The sequence below is a fragment of the Bombus fervidus genome, chromosome 1 (assembly GCF_041682495.2).
Source record: "Bombus fervidus isolate BK054 chromosome 1, iyBomFerv1, whole genome shotgun sequence".
Classification (NCBI taxonomy): Eukaryota; Metazoa; Arthropoda; class Insecta; order Hymenoptera; family Apidae; genus Bombus; species Bombus fervidus.
This window is the reverse complement of record NC_091517.1, coordinates 5,067,349-5,094,177: the sequence shown is the minus strand read 5'-3', so window position 1 is coordinate 5,094,177 and position 26,829 is coordinate 5,067,349. Positions and strand designations below refer to the sequence as shown.

Genomic DNA, 26,829 nt, shown 5'->3' with positions numbered 1-26,829 from the left:
AATCAGAGAGTATCTAATGAAATTCCACGAAATCGCAGTAAAATTGCCTTTATCAATTTATCGATACCTTTGCCTTCATTTGATATTATGATTCGTTAGGTATCGAAGTTAAATGCACGTTAAAATATAATTTCTTTTGAAGATATATAGATTCTTCTGAAGATTTTCCGATATAGAGGAGCATGGAAAATAAGCCTCGCCGTGTCTGCAAAGTCATTCAGTGCAAACGAAGCAGTACAACTACGTTGTTTACGGTCTACAATTTCTCTTCTCTTTACCACAAACAGTCTTGGAACCTTCCGAAGTTATTCCACGTTTCCTTATCGTATAAAACGTTCGAGAAATCAAGGAGAAAAATGGTCCACCGGGTTTCGACAGTAATTCCTTCACAATTCTCTAACATCACAACCTTTTCCCTCTCCATCTTCATCCTCCAGCATTCTTTTTTCTCCTGCTTTCTCGCCTTTCGCTTTCTACCTTTTGGAAACACGACGGTTCGTTTCCTACCATGAAAAAAGCAGATACGATTTTCGAAAGGATCGTGTATTCAGAAAACAATACTCTCTATCGAATGAAAGCGATATCATACGTATCGCCTAGTGTAATTCCCTTTAAAAATTAATAACTGAGTAGAAAATATAGTATAGAATATAAAATAGGAGAAATATAAAATATAGAAAAATTTGATTTTCGATATAATGAAATTTTGCAAATTATTATATTTTAAATAATATATAAAAGTTATCGGAATTTTCAGAGTTAATTAGATAAATGAAAGTCAGTTGGATGATTGGGATGGATTTATACAAATCAATTCCACGTGATAGCCGTGTAAATTCATTGGTACATCATTTAGTCAAAGTTTTTACATGACCATTTAGCGGAAGATATATGCACTCACATAAATGTATATACGTGTACTGTTGAAGGAAACATTCAACTTAATTTCACGGTCTACCATCTATCCGCAATAAATGAATTCGAGTCGCGTCAGTTTTTTTTTTTTTTTTTTTTTCATCGCATTACCTATATAGCACTCACGAATAGTTCTTACTCAAGATTAATGTCGTATTTGTTACGCTCGCAACGCGTATAATTTTATGTGCTAGAACTACTCCGCGATATTACTGTAACACATGATATCACTGAATATGTAACTGAGCTTATTACTTCAGCAGACTAGTGTTTCAATATGGAAACCAAACTTAAAATTCACACATATATGAAAATTTTTCTTTACGATTACGCATTAATTGCAGAAATAACCGTATAATACGATGACTTTTTTTCTTTCAAAGTTTCACTTACATAACCTTCTTTGATTTCACATCTTCAGCTTACACAGAGACGCTAAAAATTCGAATCAATAAAATATTTTCCAATATCTTTTTCTCAAAATTTAATGTTAAAACGTTTTTATACGAGGCTCGAAACGATGGTGGGCGTCGATCCCAGACGACAATTGATGATATATACATACTTAGATAACCATCCAAAATGGAAGTAGCTGAAATTCATAAGACCGCGTTTTATATGTGACTCACCGTGTCTAGGTTGAATAGACTCGAGACCTTCTTCAGGAACCCGTCCTGCGACTTCTTCTTTCTTCTGGTGGTCATCCTTCTCGCGCCCAATCGATCGCCGTTTGATGTAAATTAATCCAATTAATCCAGACACTTCAGGCAGCGTCGAGCCACATATTTTTCTTGTGGAACTCGGAAAACCACACTTTACGAAAACGAAACAAGAAGCAGAGTTTATGACAAAATCGATCCGTTTTGTACGATCTGTTTATGCGAGAGGAATCGTGGCAAAAGTAAAATTCGTCCCTCAAATTATTAAAAATCTATCGTAAAATATACGTAATAAATGTTAAAATGATATATTATTTCTGTTGCGTATATCTATTTATTCGACCAACTTCAAACCCAAATTCTTTACTGCGGTATTTCATTTTCGTGTAGATATTGATTCAAAGCTAATAGGTTATACTATATTTAGACTGCCGTAAATATATAACATAGTATGCAATTAGAAATGATTGGGTTTCGATAATATTGTATCCTTTCCCCTGCAAAAGGTTCTGCACGAAAGTTTATCGTACTGGTGCAACGTGAAAGTGTCTCGACCACTTGAAAACTCAATCTAACGAGGAAACACGAGACCCGTTGCATAGACCGGTAATTTTATATGCGTCAAATACATCATAGATTCGAAATCGCGATTACAGCGACACGGAGTCGTATTATAACTCCCCCAGCGGCCTATTTCCTGCGAGCCCGTGCCGCATTTATATCTCACGCAAGTGCAACCTAATTGATAAAAGCCAGGGACATAGGCCCGTCCTACTTAGATCGGTTAACCCGAATCGCTTGGCAAATAACGCGGGAAACTATTTCTCTATGATTGTCACGTGTTATTGCTGAACCTTATGTAATATGTAATCAGCGGCGTCGATAAATCGTCGCGTATGTACAAACACGTAAAGTATGCAAACTCATAGAAGTTCTCATACGAATGGAACGAAGCGAAAATAGTCTACTTAATACGTATATTTGTTATAGAAAAATATTTAAAAAGAAATAAAAACTAAATTATCTATAGAACATATAATTAATTCTTTACTTATAATTATCGCTTAAATAAAATCAACAAAGTTTAAATTTTAATGATAAAATGGCTCGACCATTCGAATCGCGCGCCACCTGTTTTGAAATCGATCGAAATCGATTTCCGATATTCATGAAAGAAACGACGTATAAAAGAGAAGAAACAAATGCTACTACGATTTCTTCTGAATGATAGAATTTACAAATGTTTACAAATGCACGAACAACTCACACTATCGCGTATTCCGAAAAGCTAAGTACGAGAAAAGGTTAGTAGATGCTCCGTAAAGAGAATGCACTCTCCAGTTCGACCGGTGAACTGCACGCCCTGGGCGATCGATCAGTGAAAGTATGGAGTACAAAGTGGCACACAATCCTCGTCTGACTTGATACTGCCGATATGTGTAACTCACATATTTTTTCGATCACAAGGCAAAAAGCGATTCTATGTTCACACAAAAACCATTTACATATGTATAAAAGGTTCCCTCTTTACATAGTAGGCATGTACAACGCTACACATTCGTATACTACGTGTGTGTACACACGAGTACGCTTATATTGTAAACAGGTTGTCCGTCCGTCTCACTCTAGTGCGCGCTAAGCGTACTCCTGTCCAGCGTACCGTGACGAATGACGACGCGGATAAGGAAACTCACGATTGCGGGCCTCTGATTTCCACGTGGACATGCGCTTCACGCACACACTATATGGGCGCTATTCGTTCATCTTTGCGAAGAACTAAAAATCTTGAATTACTTTTAGCACAAACGCCTCATTCAAAAAGAAAAGAGCAATGAAACGTCAAGCATATACTTAGAAACGAAATGTACTGTTATATCTGGCGTCCTTCGCGCGTATCGCTTATTCGTCACATAATGGCAAGAAACGTAACATAGACTTTCAACTATTTCGTTTCTGAGAATATCTTTAGTTCGATTCGCGTGTCGTTATATACGAAGAATGATGCCCGCTAAAAACAAAAAACATTCAAATTTCTCAATTGCCACGTGTTCCTGTCGCACTACCCGCCAAAAAAATTTAGAAATGAAACCTCCTATTTAGACACGCAAACGTCACTTTACCTTGGGAATGAAGATCACTGATTCACACGGAGCACATTAAGGCAATAACGAGCAAACGCATTTACCTACACGAACACTGCACTCTTATCCAGCATTAGTTGAAAATCACTACGTATCAGGACGCCCCTGCGCGTACGATTCTCGCATTCCATGAGAAACACGGACGCACTCACACAGACATAAAACAGGTTGCTCCTCGCTCATCCGTTTCACTCCAGAACGAATTTCTACCGCCAAGCGGACCACGATATTTTCTCGAGCCAGCACGTAGGACGAACGAAGAAACAAAGGACGGGATTGAACGCAAATGTCAATATGTACACTACAGCTTTTTCACCAGATAAACGGATTGCATTCCTCGTACGTAGAGGTACCTTCGCATCCACCTCTTTTCTTTATTTATTCGTGTCTAACGACTTTTTTCCTTTTTCGTTCGTGCTCCGTTCATATGCCTTAAAATCAACACCGGTGGCGCAACAGAGGTTAGAAATTGTACTGCAGCAAAGTCTATCGGAATGTTGTCAAACGATGAACGCCAGATGTTTCGGCGTTTCTCGGGCGAGTCAGTTTCCGCAATAGTTCGTACAGGTTTGCGTGACACGGTTATACGGCTGTGCTATAACTCCGATTAAAATCACTGACGCACCGGTTGGGAGGTTAGGTCGCTACGGACGCCTCCTCCTCCGCCTCTCTGGCCGCTTTCTCTCTCTCACTCTTCGATTACGATTGCACTCGCAAAAGGAACGCGCGGCGTCGGACCAACGAAACGTTTTTCCCGCCACGTGATATACGCACAATCTCCGCGATACCGATCGAACACAGCCAGTTAGAAATCAAACGACCGACCGAAAATAGTATGACCGTGTACGCAAAGAAGTGAAACGTCAAGAGCCCCCGTACGCTTTACCGAGCTGGCCGTGGACGGGCCTCTTTGCTTGCTGACGTCATCGCTCGCCCGCCGGCATGAACTTCGTTGCACGCACGGAGAGTGCCGAGCCGAATACCACCGGATTTACACGAACCTGCACGATCGTACTCGCCAGAACTGTGAGTTGGGCGTTATCCAAATATATCAACTTTTATTCCAATTATTATTTTTCAACCTGTATAAAGTAGATTTGTTCGTTTTTAATCAACGTTTATTTTACTAACATGCATTCCAAATGAATAACTGCTATATTAAAACTCGTCGAATACAATAACAAAGTTTAATTACAAAATTCCATTGTTTCCGATTTCGAATTGCTTTTAATCAAAATTTATTTGAGGTACATTCTATTTTAGTAAATTCGAGTTTATATATTATTAAACTATTAATAATTTGATAAAATTCTAAAATTACTTGTCTGTTTTTTAAACAACATTTTTCGAATGTATATGTTTTTAGAAATAATGTGTTGTTTTAGTTATAATTGAGTTAATAAATTTTTATTCCATTAGCGCAGATTTGTATTTCTGTGCGAGTTGATGTCTCATAATTTTTTATCCACTATTTCGAATAAAAAGTGGCCAACTCTACACGAAAGTACTCGCGTTCTCTACCGCGTGCCTCTCATTCTCCCTCTCGTTTCCTCTTATATTTTGCTTCCTCTCGCCCAGAATGTACTAACCATACAGAAGACGTTCGTTTCTTCGGCGACGCTGCACCGTTTCGTGCCAGGCCGATCGCGCGAGGTCGTGCGGCTTTTTCGTGATTGGGGGAAGTTGAGGTAGATAGGAAGATACCGCTTCGGGCACAGTCGTAATGATAAACAGTTTACATGAATTTCGGGAGCTACCTGTTTGATTACGCTCTTGCCTATCATCATTGTACACCGACTAAATATTTTTCTTGATATTTCTATATCGAAATTATAATTGTATAGTATATAAATTGTTAAAACAAATTATCGAAATGAATAACACATTACGATAGACTTACTTATAGGAATAAAGTTTTAAAGATTCAGAAATTCTTAACATTCCAAGCAGTCGAGATGTCGCAATCCGACAGAAAAAGCGTTGTCTTGTTTCGAAAATAAAAGTGTAATTAAATACGTTTGCGTTCGTGGAAATGCTCCTTTCGCTCTCAACGACTTCCATAATTGGTGAAAAGTTCTGTTATCGCTATTCCATCAGGTTCGATGGAATTTAAACGGAATTGCTCGTCTCCAGGAATCCACGAGTTCGAAGTCGACCCCGAAGACCACGTGACACTGTCTGCGAATCAGGAAACTCGTTTCAATCTAATCTCTAAAAAAAACGTGATTCTTGTTTGACTCAGCGCACACGTTCGGAGGTAGAGGAATTCCTTCTCAATAAAAATGTTTGTACAGAGTAGGATCTTTTTGGATTCTTCCAACTCCTTTTCGTAGACTTTGATAAAAAAAAAAGACCAAATACCCGATCTGAACGCACAATAACCGCATCGGAGCTGTAGAAGGAACCAGTTTTTTCTATGAGCCGTCACTTTGAAATCCAACGACCTAGGATTAGATATGTTTACAGGAGTAGAGATGCATCGTCGTGATTTTGTTGCAATGCATCACCGTTTTCACGCGTCTGAATGAATATGAAAAAAGTAGTAACCCTCCGGCTTTTTAACGACTACTTGAACTCTTTCTAATCATTCGCGAAAGATAAATATACCCAAAGGCCGAAAGCGGTCAACGCATTCATATCTGACGATCCTTTTTCCTCGAATGCCCCGAGCTATGTGACCTGGAAACTTGAACGAAACCTTTAGAATTTCCGGGGAGGCAATTTCACCGATGGTGTATCTTGCGTGCTGCCGTATGCAACTGTGCCACCGACACGCGGAGTACGTTGCGGAACAATGGCAACGCTTAATGCCGTCTGACTGACTGCAATTTGCATTTCTCTAACCGGCATCTCTACCTCTGCGAATAGGCCCCACCGAAATCGCGTCGATGCATCGAAGCCCGCTTAATGTTTCCGTAATGCTCCGCTATGCATTCCTTTGAACCGATTTCCGACCAAAACTACATTCTAACCGAAAATTGCGTAGAAACGGATATAACTTCCGTTCTGAAAATTGGTCGGCTGAATATTGATTTGATCATACATGTATGTAGATACCTTTATTATTTTGCTTCCGAAATATCAATATAATTTTCCAATTCAATACATCAAATGTGGTAGAGATTAAAAGATTTCTTCGAGATAATTAAGTAAAGAGATCAAGAAGTGATGATACGATTGACTCGTCGATGACTTGAGATATTGGACATCTCAAATCTGAAGCGTGCTGGCATGAAACTTTTACTTGATACTTTCTTCGCAATCTCTGTAAATGTGTTAATTTGTAACATAGAATTCGTATTACTAAATTAATAAAATATTAATGTACAGGTGAAACACAATATAATTGGAATTAGAACTATAAGTGACACCTATGTGTTGTAGCAGCTATATTCTGCAAACTCTGTCGATAAACTGTTTAACGTTTACCAAACTTTGTTGTACAGTACCTTTTGCAAAGATAGGAATTGGAAATTAACTGTAACTAATTATAAATCTACGCAATATTCGCGTTTTATAAAATACACCATTCTTAAAAAATGATTTATTTTACATTAACTTCACAAATGCAGTTCGTAACTTCGTATAGCATTAATTTTTCATTCTGAACGATCGTTTGTGTGAAAAAAGAAATGGGAGAATGGAAGGATTGTGAGAAAAAAAACAATACCAATGCAAAACAATTGATTTCGTGTTTTATTGCGTCGAACATAATGGAATCCAAAGGAAAATGCCGAAGAGGATGCTGGAGCTTAATTAGCGTATGTCGGGGACCGAACGTCACGAGTTCCATTTCTTTCTCGTATTTTTTCAGAATTTTGTTTGTCTGCGGTTGAATCTCAGCAGTCTCCGCCTTCCGTACGACCCTAGTAATGAGAGAAAAAAAACACACACACAGAGAAGGATAGGAAGTTAGCTGCCGAACACCCTAGGCCCTAGGCTAATCTCTTATAACTGGAGTGGCTCATTTGCAGCGGGAGTCGCAATGCTCATCGAGGAATAAAAAAGAGACCGAAGAAAAAAGGGATAAGTAGAGAGTAATGCGTATACGAGAAAAGGGCAGGCAGTAAATAAGGGAGAAAGAAAGCGGAGATAAAGCTGGGCAGGAGGGTGAGTTAGGGTAATTGGCACCAAGCCCTTTTCCCCGTGTTAGTAACCGCGATACACCGAGAGAAGGGAATTTTGAAGTCATTTAATATCTTGAACAGGAACGAAGCCCCTCTATTGGAATAATAAATGCGTCGTGTATTTATATACGAAGCCATTACTCCAAGAGTCGCAAAAGCCCCATCAAGTTTCCTTATTTAATATTTACAAGACGTTAAACGTTTAACATTAATTAGAAAATAACGACCTCCTTGTTAAGTGAAAATTATTAGATTGTTAACACGAAGAGAGTTTAAATATTGAAGTAAAATGAAATAGCCTGGAGAAACGAATCATCTTAACGCCTGACGAACTGCAAACTTCTTACACCGATGAAAGAAGGTTTTAGCGATCTCTGGGCAAACTTTGATACCTACTCGTTACAATGCAAACATGCATCGGACAATATGTTCGACTTGCCCATGGCGCATTACATTCATTCTCATAAAAGCGATTTCATTCGGATTCGGTATAACTCAAAGTGGCAATCCGGTGTGCACAAGCATTCTACAATTTCCACAGGAACTCACGTCCGCAAATCGTGGCGAGATTTCGTTTGACGTATTTTAGCAGTGGGAACCCTTCGACGAACGAACGTCCTTTATCGTAGACCAAGAGAATTATTTAAGATCCAGATGGCGAGATTTTGTAATGTTTTATAAAAGATAATTTCGTGATAACAGAGTCGATGCTACTAAATTTCACGTTAAAAGGATGAAACGATGAAGAAAGGTTTGTCTGAACGATTTATCGTAAGAGAATTTTCATGAAGCGAAGAGAAGAAGAATCTCGACACAAAATTGTCCGTCGTGAACAAAGGAAAAGGGAAGAGCGATCTGCTTTGTATCGTTACAAAAGAGAATAAAGCCGGCTGGAGGATGGCGTAGTGGGTGACATATTGTGAATATTCGAAACAAGAAGATGGGAGTCGAAATAGATCCTCTCTAGAGAAGGCACTATTGAAAAACGGTATACGTAGTTCGTTCGAGGGTTTGTATCAGAAACCATCGATCAGAACTTACCTCTTCGAGATATTCTTGAACGGTGTATAGATCTCGAATATTGAAATTTAAAGAGCGTCATTGGTTTAAATATAAATCTCCTCTGGAGCCTTTAAACTGTTTCATAAAAATTTAGAAGTAATTTAATTATATTAAGTACATTAAACAAATGAAACTTTCATAAAATCTTGAATAAATATTTTACGCCAAGAAATTGATTTAAAGTTACAATTAGTAGCTCGGCTGTAACGAATGAAATTGATCAAACAATAAAATCGATTAGTCATTTGTTCCTGTGAATGTTCCGACACGGTTAGCAAGTCTTCTTTCGGAGATAAATCTCAGAGAAGCATTACGCGAATGGGCGAGTAGTCGAACTCCTTAACAAAGAGTTCCCTTACAGAGCACGCAGTCTATAGCAGTATCAAGGTTTAACGAATCTTTTTAAATTCACGGAGCGCGTCCCCTAACCATTTGGTCTCACAGTTTTCTTCAGTTTCCTTCCTCTTACTCTTTACTCATACTACCACAGCTCTTCCACTCTCGTAGTCCAAGCCTGTATCGGCGTATCAGCAAGGGGCGTAGCCCTAAGGCAAGAGTAAACCCGATTAGACGGTACACTAAATCTCATTCGACCAGCCTTCATTGTTAAGTGCTTCTACCGTCTTTCATTCCTCGTAAAAAGCGTTCCATGGTTGTCGCCATGCGACGCTCTGTCTCGCGGAAATATTCTCGTATTTCACTTCTCCCAGAAACTTTTATACCGTCCGACTCTTTTGTTGTATGGTAGTCGATATTAACGGGCATTAGCCATAGTCGAATTAATAAACTTTAATTAAACGATTATTTTATCAATTACGAATCTCTCATTTAGGATTTTCATATTACGTGTACCAATATTTCTAATAAATTAAACGATCTGATCTTAAAACTTTCCTTTAAAAATTCCAATGCATTTAAGAACAACAATCAGGTGCAGTAATGAAGTATATTCAATTATCGTATCACGTTAATGAATCTACCAATAAACATGGCAATGTATCAATATGTGTACCGATGTTTGAAAAATGTGGACATAAATACCGCGGATTTTAGCACTACGATAGGAGAGCATTGGTTAATATCTAAGACGTACACGAGAGGTTTCCCCGATTGATAAATATTTTCATAAGTACTAGCACAATATCGACTAATCGTTAGTACTTAACGAGGAACGTTGCAACCCTGATGCACTAGTCGTTGAAACCATCGCATCATTAAAAACCGCAACGCCCTTAATAACGAAGAGACAAACTGCAAGTTGCAGCTACGTAACCAGGTGGTAAGAATTCGAATCGTATGTATCACTGTCATGTAAATTGGTTTCATTCTCTCCGCGTACTCTCTTTCACCGTTACATGTTCCTGTTGTTTAATCGTTTCTGTGCTACCCTTGCCGATACCACTGGGAACGCTGCGTGATATATGCGGCAAGTACGACCTCCTCTGTCGAAAATACGTTTTCGTACATCGAACCATTTAAATTCAATTATCGTCCTTCAAAATATAGTAAATACCAGCCGAAAATGAATAATTATAGACCATGTCATTTTTACTATCAAATGTATAATTTTCTTGTTAATTTTGTTAAAACATGCACAAAATTCGACAAACATTTACTACAGTCTCATTAGGCCTTTTAAGTTAGAATAGAATAACACAACTAAAAAATTGGCGAGATATGATAAATAAAAAAGAACAGTTGAACTAGTAGTGAGATATAGGTAGTAGAGTAGAGTAATTAAATCGCATGATAACAGAAGAAAAGAAAGAATAAAGCAGCATGCTTAGAGCAAAAGCAAAGCAACGTTGGTAGTTGTAAGCGATGAATGCTCACCTGGTCCCCGTCGTGTCCTTGCCAGCTGTCGTGACTCTGCAATGGAAGGAATAATGTGAGTACGAATTGTAAAGTTGTGTTCTATTAACGTATTAAAGAAAATAGTACATGGAAAAACTATGTTCGAGTAACTGTATGCATTTCATTCTTGTCTCATATGAGAAAGAGAAGAAAATATCGTTGGAGATTGCAATATCGGTAAATACTTCAGTGGACAGGCATTACTGCCAAATTTCGCAGTGTGTTCATGCCAAATGTTCTGAAACGTATTTTATTTGCGGTAGGACAAAGAGTTGGCGTGGTATCCACCTGTAAACCGACCACATCGTCATCCAATTTTCCACTCCACTATCTCGTCCCTACAGAGATTTATATCCCAAAATTTAGTCTATGATCATTCGCGTGATTGCATCTACGAAAAAAGCCGAGAGAAACGAACCGCAGTGTCGACGAGAGGAAAAATTTAATCAAATCATTCTTTTTGCCAATTCGTGAGAATAAATTGACATTCGAGAACAAACAACAATATAATAAATACAAATGAATGTATTCAATATTTTATAATATATTTTTCTAAAAATTGAAGAAAGCAATTATTATCAACAAAATTCGTTTCGCTGTTAAAAACAGCTTTTTCCCGTGTTATTTCAATTACACGTGTTACGATAGGTAATTCTTTTTTCTATTCAGATAAACATGATTTTACCCGGAAGGTCGCAGTTCTGTTACGGTTCATTAAATCGGTGTAAATAATATCAGAAACCGTATAGACAGCTATTTTATCGGATGTGGAGGTCGACCAATACCGGAAGTATAGACGGCGGTCGCTGGGTTAATGTTCAACCGCCTTGTTAGATTTATGGTGGCAATATAGGCGTCGCGGAACACGTTGAGTATTGCGTCCGTGTGCTACAAACAGATTCAACCTAGCATTCATTATGACACATATCCGATATGTGTTGAGAATTTTCAAAGATTTCATATGGTGTATTACGTTTTAACGTACAACTTTCACAAGATTTAAACTCACAGTCAAGATATTAGGATGATAACTTATGACAGCAAATGCGAGAAATATAGTAATAAATTAAGCAAATTACACGGAATAAATGTAAAAGATATGAGTAGTTGAAGAAGTATACTGGAAAGACCGGAAACTTTGGATACCTTAAGAGCCGAAAGATCCGGAGGACTTCGGGGTCGCGCAGACCCCAAGGATACCAAAGTACTGAAAGATCCCGAAACTTCTGAACACTCATCTGGAAGCTTCAAGATCCTGGAGGCTCCGTTGAACCTTGTATGGATTAGGTGAAATTCTACGTGCATTACATGACATACATTACTGAATTTTTATTAGATTCTTCAAAAGCTTCGATATCACGATCGTATACATATTTACTGTCCCTAATATCGAATTACAAAAATTTAGCATCATTTGTGTTGTATAATATCTCACATGTTGGGAGATAGAGAATCACTATAGTTTATGTTGACTTAGACGAATATGGAGTATATCGGAGAATATTGAGTCTCGCGATTTCGAATTACCTCTGCCGTGTATACACTACTGGTATCAGATTCTATTGTTTCAAACGATTAATATATAACAAGCTTACGTACAAAATAACTTCTATTAGTTATTAGTAATATTTATTAATCATTTTTACATTATTATTATTAAGCAAGCAGAATATGATAAATCTGAGTACCTTGTAATAAGTAAAGACCTTTTCTTTTTATACTATTAATTTGCATTAAAGAGAAGAACACAGATTCCGTAAAGCGTGTAAGCTGACGATAACGTATCGCATCCAAACGTGCAAGGTGTAGTGAACGCGATACAGATATACCGAGGAAATTATTCCCATGATGAGGGTTGCTACCTCTCAACCAGTTAGTATCAAAATCCCATTACAAGACGGAAGCCGTGCCTCGAGCGAATTCGATGGCTTATTCGGATAATACCGATATCAATTTCATGTTGTTGAGAAAAAAAACAGACGTATGAACTTATCCATGTTACCGCGAAATGTTGAATTCGAAGCAACCGAAAAGTTATACGAGTGAGAGTACACATGACGATCGTTAACAGTGCTACATTACTATCATGATGTACATTTATTCTGCTATTTACGTAACAGAATATGCCTTGCTTATATTATCTTCTTCTCTCTGATCATTAAGCACGATAGAATAAATATCTAAAATTGAGACAAAAGAGGAGAAAATTACGGATCTAGCGCAGCGGTTGCGTACGTTGACAACGGAAAATTTGATCGTTTAACAGAGGTAAACACCGCGTAAAACTCAAGTTAAAGGCTAAAGTGTTCGTAGAGGAAATCGAGAAATATTGACCTTCAACTTTATTTCTGCGAGTCTATTTATTCAGAGCCATTCCATTATTAATTTATAAAATCAGTATATTTCTGTTTGCAACATTAGGATGTATATAAATATATAATGAAACTCGCAGTCAGATGTAGCTATTGCATATGCTGATATTTAACACAAGATATTTAAATCAAAATATCACATTATTATTACGTTTCAATTTACGCGATAAATTACAAATTGAAATGTAATTAAAGTCATTAAGTGGCGGACAAATAAACAACTGGACAACATAAACTAGACTTTGTAGGATATCTTTTTGGTCATTATACTTGTAGCAGATGGGTTTACAAAGACAATCCTTTCCGGCAAAACTTAATTGCAAAGTTCCTAATTGGGAAAATTGGCACATTCGTAACTTTCGACAGCCACGAGAATGATACCCAAACTAACAACGTTCCGAACTTTTCTCGTTTACGATTAACTTTATCCACGGAATGCCTTGCTTTAATTGCAAAGATCTTATGTACATAGCGCTTCATCTTTGTCGCCTAATTTCATTGGCATCTGCTGAATTTATTTCAATTAAATCGATTCGATAATATACGAATCTTCCCTGGATCATAAATTCTATAATTTGGTGCATAAAGTTACAATTGAAGTTATTGCAGTTCCGTACCATCGTCAAGTAATAAAAGAATAAAAAAAGGTAAGAAGTTGGACGTGGGTCTCATTTTTCATCATTGAAGGAACGACTTCCTGCTCTTCTTTATATAACATATAATGGTTTTCGAGTGGCATAGCAGCAGATACCTACGCAGCGTCATCGTTCGAAGATATAAAAAAAAGCACTTACTTCTTAACGACTTCCCTTTTTACATTTTATTGACGCCCTTCTACCCTTGGTCGTTCGATTTTTAACCTGAGACTTATAAACTTACATGCTTCAAGTAACAAACGAAACTTATCCCTCCGTCGTCTTTTTAATATTTTCATCGTTCGAAGGTCGCCAATAATTCTACGATATACCCAATATAAGAAATACATGCATATATTGTAGCGATAAATTGCAGAGAAACGATACAACATACAACGATACAACATGATAAGTTTAAATACAAAAAATATTTATAAAAGTGTTCTAATGAGAAAATTACGTTACGCAGGAAGTCGTTTCCCTTGGCGAAAAATCGTAAAGATTTATTGCTAATAAAAGGTGCGATGGCTTTACGAAACGGTTGAACTTTGGAGAGTCATTTTACTCCCTAAACTTGAGTTACCGTAGCTAAAAAAAATACGTATCTATTATTTTCGGCCGTTTTTCAAGCCTACAAAGTTTTATTCAAATCGTAGCCGAATCGTTTGCTACTTTTTCTTATAAGGAATGTGAGCAGATTCTCGGAGGTAGCTAAACTTACGATGTACTTTGCTAAGTTCTAAGATCATTATTTAACGACTAAGGGAACTAGATCGACAACGGAGTATTAAAACGGACCGATACGGCAGAGATTTGTTTCTATTAAATACTATTTGCAGCAGCGAAGTCATCGGCAACGACCGAAAAACTTTTTATCACCTCGAAAACATGTTGGCACTTTTGTTCATTCACTTTGGAATGTTTAGGATTGCATAGAGATAAAAAGTTTCTTAGCCGTCGCTTTTGGCATATTCGATACGCGAGAAGTTTCTCGAGCAAGAATTTCACCTTCGAATTTCGCTATACGAGCTGGGTATCGTGATACGAAAGTTTTGTAGCTTCTTCTTATAATGAAGTTCAGCTTGTATAGGCGTTCAATCTCGTTCGAATCCATTTAACTCGAAACAATTTTCGTTTATTTATGAATATAAGAGAGTCATAAAAGAAAATAGTCACGTAAAATTATAGATAAAATATAGCGTTCATTAACTTTATACGATCTTTTACGAGACTCAGACTGAAGCAGTAGATCTGCGCGACAATATAATAATTTCGAGAACCTTTCAACACTCGTGGCACATCGAGCTTATACCAAGATATAAATTTTGCTATAGTATTAAATACCATACAAGCCCGAATCTCAGGTACGAAATTGTCACGTTGATCTGAGCCCGTTTCATTCGTTGGATGTATTCTAAACTAGTCGTAACAAATAAGAAGTCCTCGTAGAAGAAGTTCCTTAGCATACAGGAATTCTGCCTTATCTCGTAAAATCAGTCTTATGATGAATCTCAGGGAAGACTGAATATTTCGGAGTGTTCCGTGATTTTCAAAATGTTAAGAACAACGCACCTCTGAAATTTGTTATGGCCCCATCAAACACCTTTCAGAATTTTATACTCTTTCAAAAGTTCTAAATTATTCGCAAACAAATATCTCCTCCGCTAATATCGACGATTAAAAAGTTATTATCATATTTGTCACAGAACAACTAGCTAACAAGCCTAGCGATCGTAAATTGCTACAATTTGTAATAACTGCTCGTCAGTAGCTACAGAACGTCTGGAGGAAAATTTATTTCATAAAAAATGAATAAATGACCATCTGGTCACGTGAGGGACCATAGAGCAATTGCTCCCGTGTTGTTACGACGATAGGATTACAGAGGTAACGAGAAGCTCGCAAGAAAACAGAACTGAAGTGTCCAAGGGGAACGAGAAATTCGCAAGACCTCGTAAATTCAGTTTTACAAGGACCTTCAGGAAGTTTCCATGCGGTCGAGAATCTCGCGTGATCCAGTATGGTTGGCCAACGATACGACCGCTTAATTATGAACACGCGGCAATAATTAATTGAGGTGGCAACCACGCCTCACGGCAAACATAGGATTGTCCGCCGAGGTCGTGAGACCACTATTCTCGACCTCTTCCTTCCTGCAAATTATTAACGGTCCTGTCTCGTTGCGACCACCCCCTCTTGTCCTTCTCCGCTTCTTAATTATATAAGTCGCCGCAGCGTCACTCGGAACTTCTGTCGTTGAACGACTTGGGATCGCTTAGACGTTATAATTGGAACGCATGAGGGTGATCGACGTTATCGATCTATTATATAACGAGGTCTACTTCAAGTTCGCCCGATAATTATGTGGAACGCTTTTATCAAGAATACGGCGTCGTAAAGTTATTCGAACAAGAGAGAAGAAGGAAACGTTTCTGGTTTTTGAAAATCAATTCAGTGAAAATCAATTCAACATGGTGAAAAAATTGGTACAGCAGAATGATTTAATTTCTGGATCAAACAACCTTCTTAGTTCTCAAATTTTTAAGTATTCAAATGTCCAACTTAAGAAAAGAAGAATAGATTTTTCTAAACGTTATATGTGTTATCGAGAAATATTTGTTTCATGGGAAACACTCTAAGTGAAGCATTGTGTTGCATCGATATGATGAAAAAATTTCCCTTTAAGAAAGAAGGAAGAAGAAAGAAATTTATATTCATCGATTGTCATTCATTTGGATGAATAGCTGGACGGAAAACAATCAAAGAAATCCTTGCGTTGATACAATGGTCATTCACGCTTGTAATTCGTTTCGATAAAAAGTTCATTCGCTGAATAGTCGAACGTCGGGTCAGAATTATGCCCGGGCCAATGAATTATACGACCATTTCCGATTGGACGACAGAAATAATCTATTGCTGCCTATTGCTGACTCTGAAAGTGAACCATCGTTGTTTTCGAGCTCGTCGTGATGAATTCGCCGACCCCTCAAAAAGTATCTGTTCCGTTATTATATACTGCATTCTGTAAAAAAAAGCAGAAAAGAAATTCAGCTAATAAAACGACGTTCGCTCAACGACATTAGAAAGGCTTTATAGGTTGTTTATTCTCGGCGACTATATTCTTTACGACTTGATAGATGTACCTTATGTTCTTCTCTTCCTGATCCGCTACGAAGCACTAACGCAATATGAAAGATTCGAAGGTTTCGGAGAGAGGAAGAAAGACCTGGAAAAGGTACTTCGATGTAAATAAAATAATGTATTTTTTCACTTCGTTACCTCGATATCCATATCAATTTACTATTATAAACTTTCCCATTTTATTCGTTCATTTGTACGTCCACTAGGAAACACGTACGGCTTTTATGTTTGCAACTTCACTACTCACAATCAGTACCTCTACCCTAAAAATTTGTATTTTTCTCATTTTCAATTTCAGTTTTAACACAGATGAACACCGCGCTGTATTGTTCGATACACGAAACGCTCTGTGTCCATGTATTATGGCCCAACTGTTGTGCATTGCACAACAAATGAAATAACGCGACGCCACGAAAATAAGGGAAAAAGATACGAAGGAAAAACAGGAGCAGATCCGTTAATCGGGACCGAGATACACGAGAAATAATTTCGAATGTGCCGGCTTGTGATAGGATCAAAGGGAAGCAGTTAACGATGGACAGTGTTTGAATACACTCGACGTGCTTCGTAAATCGAAAGTACAGTTCACATACTCGGCTCAAGCAACGGACCTTGAATAATCCTACTTTCCTGGTCAACCGCACGACCATCATCCTATTCATTGTTCGTTAACGAGTCCCCTGCTATTTTGGACTATTCCACCTTTTGAATACACGCTCAAGCGATTGAATTCTGTTTGTCGCTCGTGCATATGTTGAACAATCAATCATAAACATAGTTTATGGAAGGAAACGTTTTGATTTTGCTTACCCTATAATTGTATTAACTTCGACATTTTTCCTATCATTGAAAATTAAATATTTTTTCTATTAAAAATTTTTTAAATTATTTTTTTCAAGCAAGCAATAAAATTATTCTACTTGTCGGACATGTTTCTGAACGCCAAACAGGCGGCAGTGTATCAGTGTACAATTCAAAGCTCGTTGACGTAAAAATAAAAAAGGGAAGAACCAAAAAATACTTTTGTTTATCGACAACGTGCAATGGATAGAAGGGAATTTTTTTACACGTCCATAAAATTCTGCGCGGTGAAAATTATTCGATAAAAATTATAACGTCCGATATTAAACACGGAACCAAGTCGCCTGTGCATGTTTTAATAATAATTCATGCCGTTGCAAACAGAATGAACAAAATCCTACGGAAATCGCTCCAATAAATCGTATAATAATTTTGCTTCTAATTAAAACTTCCCCGTTTTGATCGCGTGTAAGTTCTGAATATGTTCTACCACTGAAAACAAATCTATTTCATCGATTCGGATCGAAAATAGCTGTAGACAGTTCTCATTATGAATAAAATCTGAACATAAGTAAACACAATAAAATTTTAATATCGCAAGATCTGAATTTTTTCTTATACATATATACATGTATAGAATTTACTTTTCGATCACACTATTTCATTAATTACTTCAGGATTGAAAATCGGTAATTCATGAAAATAAACCAGCCACAATTTTTCAAGCTTGGTTTTGGAGAAAATACGAAATATACCAACTGCTTCAGGGCAATGCGAGTTTATGTCTGCCATGGGGGTGGTTAGCAAAATAGTCATGGACAGGTTCGCGTTTCAGGAGCAATAAAACGCAGGTCCAGCGTCATCGTTAGCTCGTCATTCGGTATCGAAGCAACGAAGACCGATACCGGCTTTCTTTACGATTATGGAGAACCGCGGTTATGAAGCGGACGTAAAACTCTCGTTACAAGGACGTCGAATCATTCTAGGTAATACGTACAAGCCCCGCAACTTTCGTTACGCTCGTTAATTCCTTCCGCGTATACCGACGTCCAGAAGAGAGTACCTTCGTTATTTCGTTTCTTACGACGCGATTCGTTCCTTTGTCTTTATCTGTTTCCATAATCTGGTATGGTATGACATATTCTACGAGAGTCATAACAAAATGTTATTTCGTGAAAAAAGAGGAAAATAGAGAGAATACACGTGACAACTTTTACACTTAAATCAACGAGAGCTACTGATGACTGTAAGGGCATGTTCTAAGGTCATTGACAAATGTGGTCTTACATCGAGGAACGATTAATTCTCGCGCAACATCGATAAATTTATCATCGTTGCAAGCATTGACGTACCAAGAAAAGCCCAAGACGGGGGAGGAAAAGCTGACTCTCCTATCCTAACTTCAACTTATCGCCCACACGTATTCAACCGCTTCTCGTGACCGCAATTTATTGCAGTCTACATTGAAATTCATCGACAATGCAACGAAACAGAAAAAAAAGAGAGGGAAAAGAGAAAAAAGAAATAAATACCCAGACTTGCGTGCACGCTATTGTTTCGCCGATGCAATGAAGTGGTTCGAGGGATATGCCTGACCGTGTTCTGAGCTGGGAAATCTATAGCCGTTCAAGGTATCGACAATGAAACAAAAAATGAATACAAGAAATGGGGAAAATAAAAAAGGATGAGAGGAGTGGAATAATGAAAAACAGCAGGAAACGTGCAGCTCAATATTTTGTTGTCACCATTCTGTGAATGGCCGCTTTTTTTGTTTGCTTTATTGGCTTTATTGTTCTACCGATACGAGCTTTATGTATACTGAAACTTTTATATTATTAAAGTTTTATTGATACGCGTCTAGTAATTCGCGTAGAAAATCGAAATCGGGGGAAAAATTAGTAACAGTTAAACCGACGAGATCCTTTTTAATGCAGATATCGGCCTGGTCATTCGTACAAATTCTCTCTGAATAAAATTTATGAGTGTCGTCGTAAACGACAGAGCGAAGGTGTTTCGTTTGTCACGTTTAACTGTACCGTACTTCGGCCACGATTTAAATAATTCCAATTTAAATCCCGTCACGTTTTAATCGCCTACAGAAGACCCGAAGTATACTCGACGCGGTGAATCTTAAATACGGAGACGTTCAGAATAGAGTAGCTTCGCCCGATTAACGAGAAATCTGCCGATCGTTCGTAATAAGATTCTATCTTAATTATCGTTCAATGTTCATCAACTGGCTACACGCAAATCTTTCTTTTATCGTTAACTACGAAGTAAAATGCATAGTCAGACACGGCCTCCAGACTTCTCATCCGATCGACCAAACTTCCTCCGCGCTCGTTAATGTCGTTCGATGATAAAGCGTGTAAAGCATTAAACGTTGACCCGAAACAAAATTACAGTGAATTCGTCGAAAATTGCCTGGAATTAACGTGCTCTTGTTTAGCACAGTTTATAGAGAAACCTTCGTGACGTGCCTTATCCGACTGACACGAAACACGAATCAAGAAAAATTTATAGAAACAATTTTAGCTAGCAATTGGATTCCCTATATTATCTACGAAACGTGGGCCACAAATTCCTTGGAAATGTTTAGCTTTAATTTGTCAGTTTAAATTGGACTACTCGAGACTATCGTGGGAATTACTTCTTTCGCTTCTGTGTGTTTAAGAGTTAAATATTCTAATGATTTATCTCGTAATGGAAATCACTTCGAATATGTAAAATATAGGTGTTAATCTTTTCTCTCGCGTCAGAACAATTTTTCAGAGAAAGAAAGTTAGAATCGTCCTCCGTCTATCTATCAACATAAGCTATCCTTCTTCGAATATTGCAAAAATGTCCAGTATCCTGTTGACGCGACTTCTACTTTTTCGCATTGTCGGTCTAGTTGGGCACCGAATGTTTACAGTGTACACTTTGAGTAGCAAGCTTGCCGATGTGATGGCCGACACACGACCTTCGCCATTTTCGCCCGTTTACTATGGAATGCAATTTCGTGCCGCGCCACCGGAACAACCTGCACGACAGATTACCGCTTTGTTTGCCAGTCCTGGTACTTCGAAACGCAATAAAGATCTCCGCCGCTGTCGCGACGCCAGAATGTATGCACCGTGGACGCCGATGTATCGCAAATCGGGAAACGATAGCGTTTAATTCTCTCGAAACACTGTGCACGCCCGATCTATCTCTATTTTTTCTCTCTACTCCCGACAGACTGGCGTTTTAATTAAACTTCCCTAAAGAAATCCCGCGGTGACGTTACGCGTCGAATCTCATGTGATTTGTAGAGGGTTAATATAATTTGAAAATTTAGGTACTTAAAAAAAAAAAAAAAAAAAAAACAAGGGAGAATATCAAATTTTTTAATTAGATCGCGGATGTTTATGCGCATTCATAATTTTATGAATACAACTGAAGGGATGGAATAAAAATGGAAATTCGTTTCATTTTTCAAATATCGCAAGTATCTACTTCATTTGAGATATTCTGTACATTTGTGCACTTATATTTATAATTTAACATTTAACATTTAGCAACACTGAAATATACGTATATCAATTTACAGCTGCGAAATGGTATTCATACAAAATCTCTCCTACGAATACGCGTGCATATTCTGCCCTCCTTAATTAAAATGTTTTATCTACCGTTTCGAAAAATCCGGAAGAACTAAAATTTCATTATTTTTTGTGCCGTTTATATCTTCCTTCGTTTAATTTAAAATATTTATCCACTATTTCGTAACGACATGTATATAATATAACTTTACTTGCAGACAAAATATTTTAATCGAGAAAGGCAGCATTAATTGTTTAATGTATGAATAAGTATGAATTAATCTTCTGGAGAAATTATTCAAAAGTTCGCGGAAGTTGTCAATGCTCCAGTTTTAATTACGTTTGAATTTGAAAATCGAAAAGGCGCGTGGAGTAATAGATTATCGGGTGCGGTAAACACGCGGAAAATCTCGCAACAGCTACACGGCGGAAATAATGGAAAAATTGTTGGGCTGTGGAACAGCGATGGGCATACTCGCTGACGAGACATACATACGGTCGTTACAATTATCGGTAAAAACAACGAGGGAACACGGAGATGGCGTGGCAAGTCGTTAACCGGCACGAGAAACGAAATTGAATTCGAATTGATTTTGGCTGGGCAGCAAAATTAAAAAACGAAATCGATTTGTCTTCAATTAGCAATGCTCGCCGGAGCGCGGTAACGAACATGCTAGCTCCAACATGAATTTGTTGTTAAGGGATATGCGCTTTTGTCAAGCGGAAAAATTCACATTCCTCCTTTTGTGAAAATGTTTGATGTGATTGTCAATAACTTCCATCCTGAAAACCTACGCAAGTTCGATCTCTTTGTTACAAAAATTCTATCCCATATTTCCGCCAGTCTTTGATGTTTTTCAATCGATTTTAATAGAAAATTTTAAAATACTTTCCCATAGCGAGTATACAGCGATTCGGTTCGCGATCAACGATTCAATGCATACAAAGAACCAAGCCACTTTGACAGGCTAAAAAATTGTTTGCTTTTGCAACTAGTATTGAAAATGTGACGTTGAAGTTTCAAATCAAACCGCGTAAATCACAGCGCGCTTTTAATCGCCTAAAAAGCACAGACACAAAAGGAATAATTGTCTCTCGACTACCAGTTGGTTCCAGGACGTAATTCCAGTTCAATCTCGGCAGCCAATCAAATACTCTCGCGACAAAAGGATACGGTGACCACGATGACCAGTATGGTGCATATAATCAGGATATGTATTTACAATGTATGCAGTTTGCAACAATCTCATGGTAGATTCACGTGTGTCCGTAACAACACGGACATTCAACGTAAATCGAGTTTGGTACGCACAAGGCTGACGCAAAGGGATGAAGATGAAGGGTCATCGTGTTCGATCAAATTTCCAAGCTGAATACTCAAAACTACGTATGTAACGCGAAGCACAAAGGTTCGTTATCAGGGAATATTACCTGCCAGCCTGAGATTGTTCTGTCCTGTATCCCAAGAGACAGAAGACGAACAGAGAGGAGTTAATGCCGCGTCGACGTCTGTCAACCGTGTGAAACGCTAGATTTCGAAGCCCCCAGTCTATCGTTGGTATGTACTATGTGATACCTATCGTTGGTACTACGTGATAGCTAACGTTGCAATCTAAAAGTGATCATTGCTCGAGAGCTAACTGTTTTATTGACATCTTTTCAATATACTGTAGTTTCAAAGCATCAAACTTTCGAATTTTCGATCTTTCAAATTTTTAACCTTTTAAACTTTTAAATTTACAAATCTTTTTAAACTAAACTTTTCAAGATCTCATTTAGGCTATAGAATAGTACATATTTTATAAGAAGAACTCTAAGCGAAGCATTAAATAATGGAAAATCGCAGTGACTTATCACACTTAGGACCTCGATATTTCAATCATGTAAATGCGATCCAATCTTTCGCTTTGTATGATAAATTGTTCACTTGTGAGAAGTATCCTTTCTTTCAACTGCCAACCGTACGTGAAATTAGCAATTACTGAAAAATTCCTCTATAATCGTCATTTACAACCTCATAAATAATTAAAGTTATATAGCTACATATTTTTAAAAATATCGCTAAAAAAATAAAATTTATGATATCATGAAAGTTTATGGAAGAAATGTAGTAACCACTACGATGAAAAGCCACGTAACGGTAGAAAGTATTTAAACAAACGAGACCAAGACATAGCGCGTATTTGACGTTTGTGCCTCTTCTCTGTGCAAATAACTTTTGTTCTCCTCTGACCTTGAATTATTTGATGTCTGTATGTATACTCCTTGAATTTATCTTTATTTATATATAGCACAAGCATATAAAGTAACCTTGAAGTAGGCTCCAAGAAAGAAAAGCCATATTTCTTTTTTTATTTCAGTTGATGAAATAAAAATACCTTAAATGCCATAAAGAGTTGGAATGGGCCTCGCGAAATTAAATATAAGCTTCCTTTGACAGTATATGTACAGCGTAAGTTAGTTTCCGCGGTTTACCGCGATAGAATGATACGAGTGTCATTCAGTAACGTTTCCCATGATTTCACTAGTCGTATACAAACTTTGAACAAGCAGAAGCGGAAGTTGTAGAAGCGAACAGCAAGCTCATGAATAACTGTGCCTCGATGGCAACCCCGAGTGTTAAGGGAAGTCGTAGAAACCAGGAGTTACATTCATCACATTCAGCAACGTATTCAACGGTGCAACGGCGAATGGACATTTCGTCGATAACGACGCTCTTTTCCACGTCACTTCTCGTCAGACGGTTTACAGAAACTGTGGATGGTTTCTCTATTAAAACATTAGATTTCGATACGACTAATTTCTGTTTCTACTAAAATGCTTTCTCGTCGATCCACCGTTTATATAATTCATTACTTTCATCTTGACGCAAGACGAATAGAAGCATGTACAATTAATAATTAAACAGCTCAACCGCGAATTCACGTATAGGCTTTTGTGGAGTTTTACTTTCTAGCGCGATAATGGTGGAAATTCATGGAAAACATAATTATCGCGTGTCATTATTGCGTTTCTTTCATTTTCTACGAAACTCTTTCGTACGAAATTGTAAGTTCATTCCAGCTACGAACGCGTTAAAATTCCAACCATCAAGAAACTATTGATTGTAAAAGTTTCTTATACAATGTTGATGCAGGAAAGTCGGAAGGTCCAACGTTAATATCGAGTATCCGTTGTTCCTTTCCTTTTGAAAGTACTTTCCATAAACGTGACGTGCTGGAGAACTTTTCCACCAGGCAAACAAGTTTTCCTTCCCTTGTTTTTTCTTCGAGTCAACGTTGCTTATTTGACGCTGTTTCGCGTTATATACTTTCCTTGGCATACGCGGTATTAACATAAATAGTCGTTTCGCGAAATCCCGTCGAGCTTGAAAGCTTCGTCGGAGAAAAAGGGAAACATTCCACGCGTCACCAACCAACTCGGGGATCCATACTTAACGTTACTTATGCCCGACAGATTATCAAGAAAACAGACGCGAAACTTCAATCGACATTCAAGTTAAACTCCACGAAATTGTCGTCGAACTTGTCGTCTACAAAAATAAAGGAGCGTTCCTGGAAGATACACACAGTATCTACGTATATTCACAATTTTCATTTGCGTCTATATTCTCTATTTCGTTTAGCATAGCATTTTTCGATAATTGTATCTCAATTATGTATTTTTTCTAACCACATCCTCCCCGATATCGAAACAATACAGCTATGTTGTCTATTTCTGAGGTCGACTAACAATTTCGATAGTTTCACTTTGGACAAGTAATGATCGAGTTGGCTGGATTTTCCTCGAACGAACTTCGAATCGTACCACGTATTTCGAGGGTCCAACAGATGGGGTTGCATCGATGAAAGCTGTTCATTGCCAACAGGACAGACATTGATACTCTCTTAGACATTGTCAAGAATCCTCGAGAGACGCGAATTCTCCGATGATGCCTCGACTTGTTCAAATGGAAACTCGTCTTCGAAACTTGCACCATATTCCCTTGCTGTATCGCTGCCTGCAGTTGAATGCGGATTTGCTGTAAATTCGTGATTTAACACAATGCATCTGACACACGTAAAATCACACGATCCTTTTCGTAGCTTCGTTGCGAATTTCGTTATAGAGAAACAATAATTCCACCCCAATTAATTTCATCCGGACGAGAGCAAAAGTAGAATTTAAAAGTACAAAAGTTGAACAAAGTTCAAAATTAATAGAATAAACTGAGAACACCCATTTCTATATAGAGATCCATTTCAATAATGTAGAGATGAATGTATTTCAAAAAGTATAGCAAGCAGGAAAAGCTTTATCAGTGAAATATCCTTGATACATTCACTTTTTAATTCTCTCCTAAATTTGACCAACTCTGTTAATTCTCGTATACATACGAAACTTGATATTTACTTGGAGTTAATTAATTAGTATGTAAATGCTATAATAAATGCAATGGTGTAACACAGCAAATACTTTTTGTAGCCACTGTAATTTTACGCCCGATCCCAAATATTAATTCATTCGTTTCGCGTATAAATTTCGAAATAATCAAGGCAAGCGAAACGAAAAGCTTTATTTGGCATGATATAGCTTCTTATCGAAATAAATTTCTAAAGCGGTAATATCCGATGCATTGATCAATCGGGTAACCGACTAATACCCCCTTCTCCTGACGATGACTAGCGCCATATAGCCGTTTCCATGGAAATGTGCGTGCAAAATTTGTATCTCCGGCGAAGCCCAGACTGCTGGAAATTCGAGGAAAGCTCTCGTTGAATTACGAGCCACTAAAGAGGCTCTGCGTGAGTCGTTCCCACCCTCTATCCACCCTTTATCCACCCTCAGCCCTCCGGTTGCCTCGCGTTTCTTCTCTTTTTTTCTTCTTTCCTTGTTCTCGTCCGCGGTCGGACGGCCATGTATTCCGGTTTGCAGGTGGAAAACGGAGAAACGAATTTCCTCAAGAAAACGCATGGCTCCACAGTAATGGATACATTCGCGATGCGGCGCCCGCGCCCCTTCTTCGCTCCGCTCGCGTGCTACGCGATATTTCGTATTTTACTTTAATTCCGGCCAAGTTTACCGCCGCGCGGATAAAGAGGCCACCAATAGTCGCTCCGCTGACTATCTTCTTTACTTTTTGTGCTTCTATTTCCGAGAACGCGAGTGCTTGTCTCGTATCGTCTATCACGTCGCCCTTCGCGAAACGCTAATAGCTCGTGACCAAAAGCATTTTCCATGGTTCCTCCTGGGGAATAGAGAAAGTCTGGTGGTACAAAACCGTTTAGGGAACGTCGTTTAACAATGGAATGTTGCATACCTAAACTGAAAGCATTATATCTAACTCTGACAATTTATCTTTATTTTCTTCCACTGGATTTCGATACTTTTCATCAAAATATTTATCAATCGATTCATACAATTGAATTAAATCACCAAGTTATAGATTTCGTAATTTAAAATTAAATTCTTTTTAGAGAAAAGTATTTGTAAATTGGGTCGATATAATCAACAATGTATCTTCTACTTGAACTTAATAGTTTTTATGTTGAATATTCCAGGATGTTCTATAAGATTACT

General features: G+C 37.8%; 1 protein-coding gene across 23 annotated transcripts in view; it reads right to left on the bottom strand.

The window, feature by feature from the left end:
- Dlg1 (MAGUK family member discs large 1) overlaps window positions 1-26,829 on the bottom strand; it is a 530,764-nt gene that overhangs the window by 128,558 nt on the left and 375,377 nt on the right. For all 23 annotated transcript variants that reach the window (XM_072004650.1, XM_072004679.1, XM_072004697.1 and 20 more), the window contains one exon: window positions 10,738-10,773. In XM_072004650.1, coding sequence (XP_071860751.1) covers window positions 10,738-10,773 — 36 coding nt within the window. The remainder of the gene's footprint in view (window positions 1-10,737; window positions 10,774-26,829) is intronic.